The following is a 15,674-nucleotide window of genomic DNA, read 5'->3' on the forward strand; positions in this document are numbered from 1 at the left end:
ACATAAAAATGTCCTTGTGTGTGTTTTTGTGCTGTTCACAGGGTTCAGCACTGGCCAGCCAGGCTTCCTGTCCCTCTGGCATACACAACAAAGCTTCCTGCTCAACGTTACGGGGGGGTGGACAAGGCAGCACAATGGCTACCATCTGGGCATTATGAGGACCAGCTCTATGAAGTGGAGCTGCAGAGCTTGGCAAAGTTAGAACAATGGGGGATATCTGGGCACCAGAAAGAGCTCTGGGTCCCTGCAGCAGCAAGAGAACAGAGGGGACCATTCTTCACAATAATGTGGTTTCCTTCAGCTTATGCATCAATAAACAGATCTGTGTAATTCACCAGAAAAATGGGAGAGATAAGTTTTGATTACCCAATGTGGTTTGTCCTCAGAGAGATCTCCAGCTCCCTCAAGACTTTTGTAGATTCCTGCACCCGCCTGCGAAACTTCTGTAACAGAGAGTTTTGAGGTAAATTTATCATTATGTGAACTACTGCTTAACATGCAATGAGAGTTTACAGGTTCCTTTTAAAGGACTTTAAACGGACACATCATATCTTGTCACAACGGGCAGTTTGATTTTAAAAAGTGTCAAAATCACGGCAGCAGTACCAGAGATATCAATCCATGCATTCTTCTTCCTGGGTGCCTATATTACCCACAATGCAACTCCGCCGTCGACAGTTTATTCTGAGATTCAAATGAGCTATTTTGATAGTAGCTCATATAGCCTGGATCTGCTAGCATCAAGCATGGCTGAGGAGCAGGCAAGACATGTCTGGGGAACTTGCGTCTTTCCAACTCCACACCCCCAGATTTTTGTTTTATCGTCAAACTTTGTTTTATCGTCAATTCACAGATTCTCCTTTAAGCAGACACTGAAAGGTCATTTGTACAGTCCCACCTTTCGTGTGACTCCAGGGTCTAAGTATCCTCGTAGCTTCTGGATGTACGTGTGAGGTGGATTCTTCACCTGAAACCTCTCCTGAAGACACACAACAGAGCAAGCATTAATTCGTGGAATGAGTTGATTGATGATGACAGATGTGTGGACATTGTAAATGCAGGCTTGGTAGTTTTGCAACTCAAAGTTTGTGAATGGCACCTGGTCACAGATCAGGTCCCACTTCTTCTCATTGTCGTACTGTCTGAGCAGTCGGGCTTTGTCTGGAGGAAGGTTCATAGAGTTCTGAAAATATAAAGAAGTAAGCATTAGTTTCATTCATAACCACTTATTTCCCTTTTTTCCATCTATTTGACTATTTCTAGCAGCCGTGACTGAGTCTGTGTCGATGACTGGTGCTTCACAGGCCACTGGTGACAACACTGCAGCACAGCCAAATTTCAGGGACTTATACCATGACCTCACTTCCTCTGTTGACTGTTAGCATCCTGTCACAGGGGATGATCTGCATCTCCCATGCACCCACTCGTCTCTGCGTCGTTCAGGCAACACTTTACTTTTAAACCCAACAAGCCACTATCAAAGTACAGATCTATTAGCGGACCTGTCATCTAATCCACCCATAAAAACGCTTGAACGCCACACGAGACGGCCTGAGGCAGCCAGTTTACTGTGGCTCAAATTAAACTATAAATGCTCTAATTTGTGTTTGGTTACCAACCCACTTGAGCATTTTACGTCCTCATGACAACTTGACAACTAAAACACGAAAAAGAAAAGTAACACAAACTGTATGACGAGCTTTTGACCAACAACTTCATTGACAAGAGCTTGTAAACAGAGTTGACAAGGAAATCTCTAAAATGAGGAAGCACAACAATATGAGGGAGCTTGCCAACCCCTGAAACTGATCACCTCAGCGTTTTTCTTTGAAGAGACATGAGGGATTGTTTGCACTGGGAGCCCTCATTTAAACTCGCATCAACAGAACTCCGTCAGCCCTGGCCACAACGGCCTGCCAGCTTGACTTTTAACCCACAGCTATAACTCAGCCTCCCGTCTAAAACTCAACACTCTGTTAACCCATCTGGGGCCAGATGTGATGTTCACATTGGCGGTTTGCTACCGCTGGAGTGTCTGATAGATGGAAAATAACACATACTTTTTCCCATGGCAACCACTCAGTCACCGGTATGGGTGGAATATCACATGTGAGTATTTTAGCATTAGTTTTCCACCCTGGAGCCACATTGCTCACTCTATCAGCACATTGTGAATCATGTTGTCTGAAGAAGACTGAGGACAGAGGCAAGGAAACATTTATTTTAGGGAGCTGACTAATAATTTCACATTAAATAACATATTTTTGTTTTCACAAATTCCAAAGTACATAAAAAAACGCATACTGCGACCCTAAGCAGTCAATTGATGCCAAAGAAAAGCCTTTTAAGAACTTGACAAAATGCAACGCTTGACAAGGCTGGAACATGCTATAACTGCACATATGGGACCTTTGACATAACCTGCTTTATAAATCCCATGCAGGAAAGAGAGAGAGGCAACATGCATACCAGATGTCTAGAATTACAGGAGGAATGTGCCCTGTTTATAGTAGTAGTTTATAGTAGTAAATTTTTTCTCTTGTCTGACCCCAAAGTTGCTCTCTCTCCCCTCCTATGTCTCTCCTGGGAGAAATTTTTTAACCAACAACAGTTTTGAGGAAAGGCATACTAGGAAGTGAGGAGGAGTATTCTATTTGTATCTGTCCAGTTTTTACATCTTCCATTTTCTTACACACTTGCAAACAAAACAAGAACACACATGGAAATAATTTGTGGTTGATCCCTTTAATTAGCAATGGATGCTGATCAAATACACTGATTAAAAACTTCACTTTCAGTTGGTGATCATCATAAGGAAACAGAAATATTTTTAAAAAGCACATATTCAAAGAGTTTTCCCCTAAAGGTATAATAAATTATTTTTACAGGGGCATTCTATGAATAACAATCATGACGACATACTGTAGAGTGGAAACAATACATTGATTAATAAAATAGTCGACCACTTTGGCTCTGGTAAACAATGAAAGGCAATTTTCATTATTTTTGGACATTTTATAGACAAAACAAATACCAGCTATTCGAGAAAATGATCAGCTGATTAACAACTGAATTAATTGCAAGTCTAATTTACTATGAAAAACTAAAAAGTCTGACCTGAGTCCACCTAAATTTAAGCAGACTGACTCTTAGTGAAAGCCATAATGAAGAAACCAATGAGAGGTACTAATACCACTAAGTGGATCTCTTTAATACACTCCAGACAACGTTCCACAGGCTTAAACCTTGGTGTAAACACCTGAAGGGTAAATGAAAAAATAATCCTGGATATCTACCCCAGCATCTGTCCAGGCCCAAAGCCTGTTTTCCTTTGCCAGTCATGCATGATAAAGTAAAACTGCGGGGCAGACAGGCAAACAGTCAGGTCTGTTGTGCTAATGTTATTCTGAATAATTAGAAGACACACAGATGTTCATCCATTTAGCAAACACAAAAGAAATGCTAGCATTAATTATGAAACATTAAGACATCCATTAAAAGTCAAGAAAGTGTAGAATTTCAATGTCATTATGAGCAATGGCTTGAAGACTTTGACGTCTGATACTGTTTTGTTCTTTGTCAGTTGGAGCCCCAGGTAATGTAAACAAATACAGGTGGGACAGTGTGCAGATGTGTGGCGCTCCACATAGGTACAAAAAATACTGCCTTAAATGATAAAGGGCATAGAGCAGAGGTTTCTCCTGCAACAAGAAGAAAAGGCAGAGGGGATGTTTCCTTTCTGGCTAGATTTGGGTAATTTGAGCCAACTAACCCAATTTAGCTAATTTCATTTCACTTTCTCCCACAGTGATACAATCTCGTGCTTCCTGTGTTTATAAAAAGCTAGAAAGAAGTCGCTTTACGGGAGACAGGCAGTAGTGGACTCACAGGTCCATTTTAGGGGTAAAATACTACAGAAATGCCAAAAATGCTTGGTGCTTGTTATGCTTCCATGTTGCCCACGAGCTCTCTCCTCCAGCGAAGCCTCACTTGTGTGACCTGACTATGGCTTGACAAAGGATTCAATGTGGAGCTTTGTTTTGATTTGGTGCTGTGCCATTCCCATCCTTTGACATTTGAGCTATTTTTTTTTCCTCACAGAAAATCACTAACAATGGCTAGTGGGCAGGGTCAGCGTTTGCCCCCTGATGCTGTGTGGAGCAAAATCCGGCTAAAACACAACACCAGTACGCTGCACAACCAGATGAACTGGTTCTATTATCACCACTATCTTTCCAATCATTCGGCCCCCATTGTGAATCACAACAGCAGACAGTTTCCAAACACAAGGATAAGTGGATAAGGAATGAAAACTGTGAATACTGTGGTTAAAACTTGTTTTTTATTTAGAGATTGCATGCACACAAATCTCAGTAAGGGCAGTGATTAAAGATATAATGAATGAAAGAAGAAGGGAGAGGGTTGGTAAGTGAATGCTTGACAAAGAAATATAATTAATTAATTTAGAGTCAATAATTAATCGCTGCAAAAAAAAAAACAAAACTTTTTTTCGGGGCTCTTGTGACAGATTTGTTGGCTTTTCTCTGTCTTCAAGAATCTGAAAGTAATTCGCCAAATATTTTCGCTATTTTCAGACACTTAATAGACTGAAGAATGAAATAATTGCTCAAAAAAATTAACCATTTAACCAATAGTGAAAATCTCCTTAGATTGCAGCCCTGGGATAAATAATAAACATACCACCTACAAAAGGGAATGCATGCACAAACAAAGGCTAAAACACAAAGTGGGATTAGTGTTTACAGGTGAAAGGATGCTGTGGAGGAGAGTTAAGCACAGGGTTAACACCGGCCAACAGAGAGGGTACGAACTTTAAAACAGAGAGACATTTGAGCCAAGCAGACGGAGGTTTTTAAGACTCAACAGATAAAGTAGTTGAAGGGGTCAGGTTGCAGGTTAAGGAGGCATGGAGAGTCCGGGACAGCCATTGGGGACTCAGCAGAGCACTCAAGTCACGCACAGACCCCCACAACAAATGGGGGGTTGCAGAACCCTGGGTCACTTCAGACATCAGAGTCAACAAGTCAACTCCATCTGGACAGTTTCCTAATCCAAGCTGATTTACAATTAGCCTTGAGGTGAGCTTATGACTCACAATTCCAGGCGGGGGGCTCCCAGATAGACAAATGGAAAAGAGGGACAGGATGTTTCTCACAGCTTCACACTTTTAGTCAGGATAAGATAACGACATGCACCACACCGAACTAAATTACTCTTAATGTTAGAGACTTTCCTCAGCCTCAGTTGTTTTTTTTTGTAGATGACACCTTATTGCCAAAGCTGTTATCCAGGCTGCTCACCAGCCATGTAAACATTTATTCTACAAGGCCTGTTTGGTAAAGACATAGCTGTGTTTTCATTTTAACCACATACATGGTATGACGAAGAAAGAAATTTCCACTATTACATTTTTGTGTTAGACGTTTCATTTTGAAGTTCGCTAAGTTTAGGAGAAAAGAGAAGAAGGGCTGAGCAGTATTTACTCCCTATTAAATGGCAAGTGGTTTTATTAGAGATTTATGGATTTCATTGTAGACAGCAAAGGTCTTAAAATATGAATTGAATGATTTGAATCAATTTTCTTAATTTTAGGACTTTTTATATTGCTTTTAAAAAAATGTGCAGGATTCTGGACATGGCTTATGTGATTTTGTGGTAGCTTCTAAGTCAGTGCAAGCTGGACATAGCTGTATGCTTGACACAATAATACACAGGTACTGTGCTTTGCTGTATCCCACGAAGATTTAAGTTTCAGACTGAAACACCCCATAGTTGCCTGCTAAGCAAAAGCATTCAGTGTAATTCTCTGGTTTGTGCTCAGTGGGTTGGAAACGCAGAGTTTGTGTTTTGGTTTTTTTTAACTATATTGACAGGTTTACAGAGGCCAGACTTAGTTGTCCTCAGCTCAGAGGGAAATAAGTGGGTGGCTAAAGAGCTCACTGCTGGACAAAGTCTGTGGCAGGTCAGACAGGGGCCCAGACAGCCCTCTTTACCAGTGTCTGCTCATCAGGGTGGGGACCAGGAACAGGGAACCTGTGGCACGACTAAACTGTTAGCCTTAAAGCCAAATTCATTTTTTCGTTTATTAGTTAGTTTATGTGTAGCATATTTCTTATACGATGGCAATCTAAGGTACTTCCCAGATTAATATTGATATTGGACAAACAGTACAAGACAAATAGATAAAGACTAACACCAATATGTAGCATCATGCTTAACGTAGTCTTAACTGTTTTCGTTACAACTTAGAAGGCTGATACCTAAAAAGAAACAGTAACTAACTGTCAGGAAACAAAAGTGCGGATCAGCTTTTTCAAATCCTGTTTGGTCCTTAATCTTGTGGCTTTTTTTTTTTTTGTTGCACTTTTCATAAAATAAAAGGTTAGCTTCATACTCCAGTATGACACTCAGATAACTGCCCTGAATTTTGTTGTGCAGCTTGTTTATGTTTTCAATTCTATCAGAGAAAAATTCTTGTCTGGCTCTTTTTTCTTCATCACATATATTGTTTCAAAGCTCCTAGACTTAGAAAAGGCAACAATTTTCTGAACATACTTACTACATGATCCAGTAACAAAAGAAAATACTGGACCAGCCAATGAGGGGGAAGATAAGACCAGAAGCCCTTAAATGAAGGGTTCTGTCTGAAGAGGGTGGAAAGAGCCAGGCCACTGATCCCTATCAGGAAGCTGAGCCAACAAGGAGGCAAAGAAAACACAGTGAATCTGGGAAGCTGGCATAACTGTGTTTTCTTTAAGCATATTAACTAAGCATATTTTAGGTCTTCACAATGAGAAAAGAAAGTGACGCACCAGATCTTTTGCCAGATTTGGCTGGATGCATGTGTCCCTCACACAAAAAAAGTAACCGTCACAAAGGTTAAGAAAGACAGGAAGAGTAAATACAGAACCAACTTCTGTGCGTCTAACTGTCACACTGTCCACATGCACATACACCTGATTATGACTACATTAGGTGGGGCTCATCAGGCCGGATGACATCAGTCATGGTAAATGTATTTGTGAAGTCAGTCTATGACGGCATCTAAATGCATGGCACCAGCTTTTCATTAATGACTGTCAGCGCTGTTGTTTGGATTCTTCCTTTTCCTTAGTACCGAAACACAATGAGAAGAGACAGGATGAGGGGCTCAGCTGTTGTCGTCATGGGGCTTCAGGGACTTCCTTCATTCTTCAGAAAATCAAAAAAACGCCCTGAGTAATGGCAGGTTTGTACCATAGCTGCTGCCCTGTAATATGAGCGTGTGTGTGTTTTTGCACATCTATTCCAACGATGTGTTTATGTGTGTACGAATGAATTGTAGGTGTTTTTCCAGCTCCAAGGTAAGCTTTGTTGAACTGAAAGAGACGGAGCAGAGTGTGAGAAAACACTGCCCCTCTTTCAGCAGAGCAGATACCCGATCACCCTGTTGTCCTTTTGCAAGGTAACCCGAACCAGGCAATCACAACAAAGGAGGAGTCCTGCACAAAGATGCTAGAAGAACCAGGAAAGCAGATGCAACCAACTCCCCTAAAGACGGAGACTGAGGGTGGGAGGAGAGAGCGAGCAGAGAGGAGATGTTTTTCGAACAGGCGTAGAGTTCTTACCCTCCCTGTCTCACTTCTCCAGACGATGGTTTTTGTTTACAAAGCAAATATAAACAGGCTCAGTCAAGAGCTTGTTTATTAATATATTAACATAACAGGTAGGGGCACACACCTCATTTACACACAAGCATAGAGCTGGAGGCCAAACCACATTCTTGACATGTGAAACTTGTCAACTGATACAAAGAGAATTAACATAAAACCAGAAACCAGTCTAGAAACCAGAAAATAGTGAAAAGTGCCCATTATAGTGTACTAGAGTCCAAAGCAGAAGTCTCAGACTCGAAGATATTAAAATTAGGATGATGTAAATCTAAAAACAAGCTACTCACATCTGAGAGGAACTGTTGAGTAAAACTAGGGGATTTTTGGAATTTTTGCCAGTTAATGACTGAAAGTTCATCAGTCATCAGAACTGTTTACTGTTTATTTATCTTGTGTTGATTGTATATCGGATTACTTGACTGTTCGTGTCAGTCCAACAGTAGATGAGAATAACAATGGTCAAAAAGTGGTTCTAATGGCTGAAAATTACCCCCAAGTAGTTTTACAACTCAAATCACACTGTTAAATCCTGATTAAACCAGGAGTTTAAAGGCAACACAGTTTACAGCTGCAGTGTCGTGAGGTTTTCAGACTCCTTTCACCTCCTGCTAGTCCACAACCATCCATTCTCCAGCCCAAATGCACTCTGAAGCCTCCTCTCTTCTCCCATGAACTCACATCTTCTAGTCCGTGACCTCTGAGTCCTCTGTTCAGAGAAAAAAAAATCCCTCCACTTCCTTCTTTACAACACAAAACCACAGTCAGCCAAAGCAACAGAAAGTTGGCGAAATATCAATTTCAGTTGATAAATCAAGAACCAATTCCTAGAACCCATTTGCTAATCCCTTTATTTACCAGGTGAGGCAGCAGTGATCGACAACGGTGACAGCTGGGTTCAAGTCGGAGACTGTTATCATCAGTTCTTTAAGCCCAATGGACACAGCCTGAGATAAAGACAAAAATGTCCTGAGCTCAAGGTCCTTCTGAAGCCAGATGTTCACTTAGCTTCAAACGTGAAGAAACTTGGGAGACATACTTGTTTACGTGAGTTTATCAAGGAAGTTTACACATTCCAAAACAAAAGTGACATAAATCTATTCCAGCAATTCCACCTGCCAACAATATTGTCCAATTTGTTTGTTTCTTTTAAACATACTGTATCTAGGAAATGTGAACACAAACAAATGTATGAGTGCAGTTAAGACTGAGTTATAAATAAATACTACAATTGGTGATAATTTGGAGGCATTCATTCATTCCTGTGTGGCGAACATCCTGTTTGTTCTCCTCTGTGCGTCCTTACGAGGACCAGGGAAGCCCCAGCCAACAGATGATATACACAAGGAATGTCAGGAATGCAGGTACATGAATGCCTCAATAACTCATGCCGGCCGGGCCTTTTGACACACTGCCCAGTTAAAAACATGAAGGTCAGCCAAAGAGAAAGGGCAACAAATCTGAGCCTAACCATGTGTTGAAGTAAAGTTTTGAGTCAACTGAATTTTCTCAGGACTTCTGGTCATGGAGGAGGTCTGTGTTGGAGGATCAGTGAAATGGTTAAAATTAAAATAAAGAGGAACAAAAAGCAAAACCAAATGTAAGTGTCGTCACATGAAAGACTGGTAAATCAACGATCTTAAAAAAATGTTTCTCAATTTGACTTCATCCTCTTGAAGTGTCGCTGTAAAAAGGCAGAAGTAGAAGTCCTGAGAGCTGATAAAGAAGAACTGTGGTCTGTCATTTAGCCTGGGGAATAATAATATCATGTCATTGGTGCACAGGAGAGGTGGCATCAAACCGTAATCTGCTGTGAGATCTTTAAAGGAGCTCACAGCAGTTCTTCTGAGGGTCCACGTGAAAAGAGTGCAGCGGCACAAAAGGCACCAGGGGATGAGGCCCCCCTTTCTAAAACAACACTGACTGACAGAGTCCCTATTGTATTGAAGAGGAAATCACTTCTCCAACCTACAGCCTTGGTGCAGCTGCATTAGGGCAGCATGCAAACCCCCACTGACACGCACAAATGCACACACATACCAAAAACACACTAAGCTACATATGCATATAAATGGCAGATATGCAGCTTCTTTGCATAGATGCATACATCAAGATTCCCACACAACAAATTATGTCTTGATAGTTGCCAAAAAAAAGGACAAATCTGACTCGTAAAAGTATCTGGAAAATGCGCTACATTTTTTTAAACAAATCAAATACGACATGTTTGTGAGCTTAAGAGGTGCCGGTAGGATTTTTCTTTACTTTGTACGGAGCCAGGTTATCTGTTTTCCCTGTCTTCAGAATTTATGCTAAGGTAAGCTAACTGGCAGTTGCCTGTTGATATTTACCATAAATAAAGAATTTCCCTAAAGAATTTCTGATTTTGATTCTGATACATCAATCTTCTCGTCTAACTTTCTGGAACAAGAGAGCGTGTATTCCAAAATGATGACCATTCCTTCAATATAACGTTATAGCTGTTGCTCAGCTGCTCTTCAACTTGACCTCTGCTTTCCAAAATAGCTGCATGGAGAAAAGTGGAGAAGCAGTATGACTCCCCATAAAACATGACTCAAATTGGGGGAAATTGTAGCCTGAGGGTGGAGAGAGCCAGGTGGACAGAATTGTGCTGAAACAACCCACGCCTCCTCTGCTGCTCTAAAACCAAGTTAACTGCATGTACCCAACTCCCATAATCCCTCTCTTCCTGGGACATAGTGGTGGGTGGCTGAGCCAGATGTACACACTCATGTCTCATAACAAACACATTTTCTCCTTTCAGATAAGAGGACCAGTGGTGATGATGTGTGTGGGAAAAAGGAGTGGAAGACATACTAGGCACGTAAATAAACTGCAAGCGCCGCTGAACAAATAAAAATGATTTAGATTTTATGTCCAATAAACACATTGCACAGCTTGACTCCATTAGTTCCACTTGAATGGCATCTATCAGAAACAACAGCTTTCTTTAGACTTCAGCCATCAAGTAACAGTGACGTCAGACAGAGCGCTGGAGTCACATTGTCAGCATGTCTGATTTCACGACCACTGACTCAAGTTTTTCATCTGTAGTTTTCCCAACATTTACTGCGACTTCACTGTGAGACATCCCTCATGAACAATCAAACCTCAAAAGAAAAGCTGAAACGGCATGATGCAACTCCACGTCAGAGTATGAAATATGTGGGGAGTTGAGCGGACTCAGACAACTTGGTTGGGATGGTTTCCAGTGCAATCAAATGGTGAAAATAATCCCATTCTGCTCCCGTAACAGCTCTTAAATATGTGTGTGCAGTTTAAAAATGTTGGTAAAGTCATTACAACAGAGAACAGTGGCAGACCGCCAGTTCAAAGGGAATTTTCCCTCTTTGAGTTCTCATGTGGCCTCAGCCTAGACCAGACCGCAGGAATCCAGTGGTGGATTGGTGCTTGGGTGCTTTGAAAGAGGATCCAATGCCAGACGAGCACCTTTGAAAATGCCACTCACTCATCTCACGTCTTTTTCTCAAGGACAGAGTCATAGGGAGAAAGTTATTTTGCAGGACTAACCCATAGTGAGAGTGAATTCAGGGAATGGGAAGGTGTGAAATACCGACTGGGTGAGTAAATGAGAGGAATCGCACAAAGTCATGGATGAAGAAGAGTTGCCGCGGACAAAGAAAGGGAGAAAAACATTTTGTCTGTCTGTCAGGTCTCAGTAGATCTTTATCACCACCTGAACCAATGTCATGTCATGCACCCCGTAGAAGCCTACAGGAACACAGTTCCTATTGTGAAGCAGAACGACCACAATGACTGTTGGCTACAATGCAATTTCCTCTGTAAATCGAAGAAAGGAAAATGCCAGGCAGCTGTTTCCAGCCACAAAAGACAGAGCTGAGGCTGTTTCTGAGGATGCTGGACTAAAGAGACTCGAAAGAGACGATGCCTTTAGCACATGGTGCTGGATAGGACTGACCCAGGCATTTTATTAGCAGACCGCATGAAGCAGTTGAAGCTAACCCAGGGGTCTTGCCCCTCCTCCACTCCTCTCGATCATCTACAGTAGAGCTGTCCTGGTAAAGTCATTAGCTGTGGGATATTACTACACTGGCGAAGGCTGCTGCACCAATGACATCATTATGGGCTGCTGTCAGTCCAGTGGGACGTCTGCGAGCTGAGAGGAGAGGGCAGTCCTGCCATGCAGATGCAGACACATCCGTTTACATCAACTTGCCATCATGCAGGAGGAAACAGACTATTTTTAGCATGCATGATGCTTTGAAAGGAGCGTCTCTAGATCTATAGACATGGCCGGACGACAGATCCATGGCCTCGTCTTCCTGAGCTCCAATCACGAAGACAGAACCTTTTGATGTACCTTTATCTCACAACAAGGGCCAAGCAGAGCGGAGAGAGGACCATTGTCTGATAAGAAAACTAAAATATACACACATGCTGTCCTTTCCCACAAAGTAAAGGAAATCTGGAGCTACCATAGGCCAGGGTGCGGTGGGGTTAGAAAGCTTGAAAACTTCCCCCAGTCAAAAACACTTCTGCAATGTTGAGTCTACTGCTTCTTGCATAGAAATCATCTGCTCTGCACGGGTGAACATAATAACAGGGATTGACTTTGTCTTGCAGGGAACTCAAACAACTGCACACTGTTCCGCTCTCTGGGCAGAACGTATGTTGGTACTTTTTCTTTATGGGAAATGTGACTGCTACAAATCCTTTCCCAACTGTCACGTGGAAGAACACTGACATTCATCTAAAAAGTCCAAAGCTGCAAGGCATCTGCATGAAAGAGACACGACTTGAGCTGTCATAGTAGCCAATAGCCTTACCATGTAGTACAGTGTTTAATTATCATAATAGCTGAGACTTAGCACAGCAGTTAACAGCCTCTTGCTGTGCCAGTCTCTTCATATGAGCGCTTTACTCCGTTGCTGCTGATAGCCCTGGCAAGCAAGTAATGGCTTTATTCCAGAAATGGTGGGTATAAAAGTGTTTGAGAATGAGACTATCTTGAGTAATGCTGTGATGATCGCAGCTCTTTGCTACTTGATGCTGTAATTAAGGTCTTAAACAGCCGAAAATCAAGGCTGGGTGTGGTTGCGTTGAAATGTGGAGTAGCCCTAAAAAAGCACCTGTTAGAAAGTAGTATATGTTGTCTAATTTTGTCTTTATTTATTTGATTTGACTCTGTGGCGCAGGATTACACAAAATGTTAAGGAGAGCAACAAGTTGGAGTAACGTTACTAAGTTTTCTGTGTTCTCTTTGGATACATGTGGAGCATAGCAGGAATGGAAATAGTAAAAAAAAAAAACCCTCAAATGGAAGCCCTGCAAGTTATATGGCATGACTAAAATGTTACCCAACTAAATACAGATAACACAGCAGCTCCTCTAAAGGATTTGCTACCAGTCATTGTGAAAAGGCCGATGTGGCATTCTTATGCAATTATTTCATTACAAACGTACACCCTATCAACCAGTTCTCTGTTCAAATTCAGTTCTCCCGTTCTGAAATGAGGAAATGTCTGCTTCACATCGCAGGACTTTGTACAGGATGCACATGTTAATTTGTGAGCTTTAGGTGTCCTGGCGAGCAGATTTTGTTTCCTTCAAACAGAGTCAGGCTGATTCTGTTTCTTCTTTGTCTTATTCTGGGATTTTTAGGGGATCAATAGACTACATCTCAAAAAACATACGCAGTTTTTTACTAATCAAATTAATTTCCAAGAGAGATTCAAATTTATATGACCTGATCTGAATTTTACCCGAACAGACAGCCAAAACATTGTGAACAAAGCGAGTAGCGACTGTCAATGAGGATTTTTTGGTTTCTCTCACAGTAAGAGTTTTTAATCTGTGTGATGTTCTGGTGTACATGAACTTTGGTGTAATTATTACAACTGAGAAAAGTGAGAAAGATCAAACATGTTTCTGTAGTAGAATATTGATCTCTGAATTGAGTGGTGACCTCTCAGATTTACCTTATCCCATTATTGCATGCTTGAGTGGAAAAGCTGCTTTATACTTTGGAACCATTAAAAATGAATAATTGGTCTAAATAATGCCAAAAGACAATGAAAAATGCCCTTCAATAGTTTCTAAAGCCCAAGGTGATGTCTTCACATATCGTGTTTTGTCTAACCAGCATTCCAAAACACAAAACTATTTAGATTACTTTTACACAAGTCAACGAAAAGGAGCGAACCCCCCCCCACCATTGTGAGCTGGAATTAGACAATGTTTAGTATTTTTGTTTAAAATGTGACTTAAATAATTAATAGATTCTCAAAAAGAAATGTGCTCTTCTGCGCTCTAATTAATTTTGCGTTGGCTGACTCTCTCGACTCACTGACTAATCGACTGTACTAAAGTCACAGGTATTTCCCTGCCCTGGAGATCGAATCAGAGCAACTCCTATTTCTCCACTTTGTCATGAACGCTTACAGTTATTCTCGGCAGAACTCTCCTGACCGAAAAAGCAGCAAATTAGTAAAGTCCCTTGTCTGAGAAATGTCCCCTTGACGCAGTATGACAGTCACTTGACCGTGTTGATATTTGGTAAAAGTGGGTGTTGACTTTGTGCTCATTATTACAAAGCGCTCAGACGACTCAACTCCAGCCTGATGTGGAGCGCAGAGGGGAGGGACTCTTAGGGTGTGGGAGTTTTGGGGGAATTCAGAAAATGTTTTCTGATGTTAGCCTGCAGCGAGAAAACTTAAAATAAACAGTGATGTGCTCTGTCAAGGATATACAGTATAATGTCCTTCCTCTGGGGAGAGAACACCTCTCCTCCCCCCCTCCTCCCCCTCCTCCACTCTCACTCTGCTGCGCTCAGTTTGCCACTTCAGCCAAACGCTGAGTTGTCTGACTTTAGGGGAGACAAAAGAACCGCAGGAGAGGGAGGAGGAGGAGGAGGAGGAGGAGGGGGTGGAGGCAGCACAGGTCGTTTCATTTAGAATATCAGCAGCCCATAATGGACGAGACACATTCACTTTAATGTAAATTATAAAAACAAAAGAGCAAAATAAAAAAAAAAAACCTCCTTCTGCCACAGAAACAACACACTCCTTCTGCTAACGTTATTGTGGTGCTCTTTTGGCTCTTGAATTTGAATGTGAAATACAATAACATAAAATTTAAAAAAACAACAACAACAACAACTGGAATTAAAAATGGACACATCTGTGAAAGCTGTTAGACATCTCTGTGACATCTGGACCACATAAGCCTACGCCGTGGCAAAGTGGGGTGATCAGCAACTTACCAAAACAATGGCAAACTTCTCCTCCAGCTCGGTGGGGTCAGGCATGGGCACCTTCAGAGGCATGATGTGATGCTTCATCTCCGATTGGCTGTCCACACTTTCTATATTACCCATTTTCCCCCGAGAAAATGCGCTCCCTCCTCTAGTCAGCTTCAGAAATCCTCGCAATCCTTAAACTTCTTTGAGTGATGATAAAATCCAAGTTGCAAAAATCGCCCCAAGTATCCCAACAGTTTCATTAACGGTTTAATCCAAGTAATCCACTTCTCCAAACCGCGACCAACAGCTGACAATGCAGTAGTCTCGTATAAATGTCCCAAAATGCCATTTACACTTAGGCGTTTAGGTTTACAGTGTGTCCCACTGTACTTTCCCTTCAAAACTTACTTTCAAACGTGCAAATAAAAGCACTGCTGCTTTCGCTTCCACAATGTGCTTTCTAACCTGCCTGGACAATCCATTACTCACAACAGATTTTACCTCGCGAGAGATAACTGGAATAAATGCCGACCAACAGTTACTTCTTAGCTGCTGCTCAACTTCTTGGCTACGACGTGTTTCCATTCATTATTGTTGTGTGATCCTGTTTAAGCACTTCGCTTCTGCCTCCACTCACAGGGGAGGTTTTCATCTCTTCTCCCGCCCCCAGCTGAAGGACGCGGCGCTCCTATTGGCGGAAAGACCTGTCAATCTCCGCTGACCTGCCCCCGATATCTGTGAGCGGTGAGCCCTTTCACAGA

At 41.8% G+C, this 15,674-nt stretch overlaps 1 protein-coding gene across 5 annotated transcripts in view; it reads right to left on the bottom strand.

Annotated features, from left to right (window-relative positions):
* fmnl3 (formin-like 3) overlaps window positions 1–15,542 on the bottom strand; it is a 32,327-nt gene extending 16,785 nt beyond the window's left edge. For 4 of the 5 annotated variants that reach the window (XM_046395740.1, XM_046395741.1, XM_046395738.1 and 1 more), the window contains exons 1-4: window positions 14,935–15,542; window positions 1,100–1,183; window positions 899–979; window positions 367–443 (exon numbers count right to left, since the gene is read on the bottom strand). In XM_046395740.1, the coding sequence (XP_046251696.1) occupies window positions 367–443; window positions 899–979; window positions 1,100–1,183; window positions 14,935–15,048 (356 nt within the window). In that variant the 5' untranslated portion in view covers window positions 15,049–15,542. The remainder of the gene's footprint in view (window positions 1–366; window positions 444–898; window positions 980–1,099; window positions 1,184–14,934) is intronic. The other variant, XM_046395742.1, reaches the window with a different exon arrangement.
* Window positions 15,543–15,674: the final 132 nt, after the last annotated feature.

Source organism: Scatophagus argus, chromosome 8 (assembly GCF_020382885.2).
Source record: "Scatophagus argus isolate fScaArg1 chromosome 8, fScaArg1.pri, whole genome shotgun sequence".
In the NCBI taxonomy this organism is placed as follows: domain Eukaryota; kingdom Metazoa; phylum Chordata; class Actinopteri; family Scatophagidae; genus Scatophagus; species Scatophagus argus.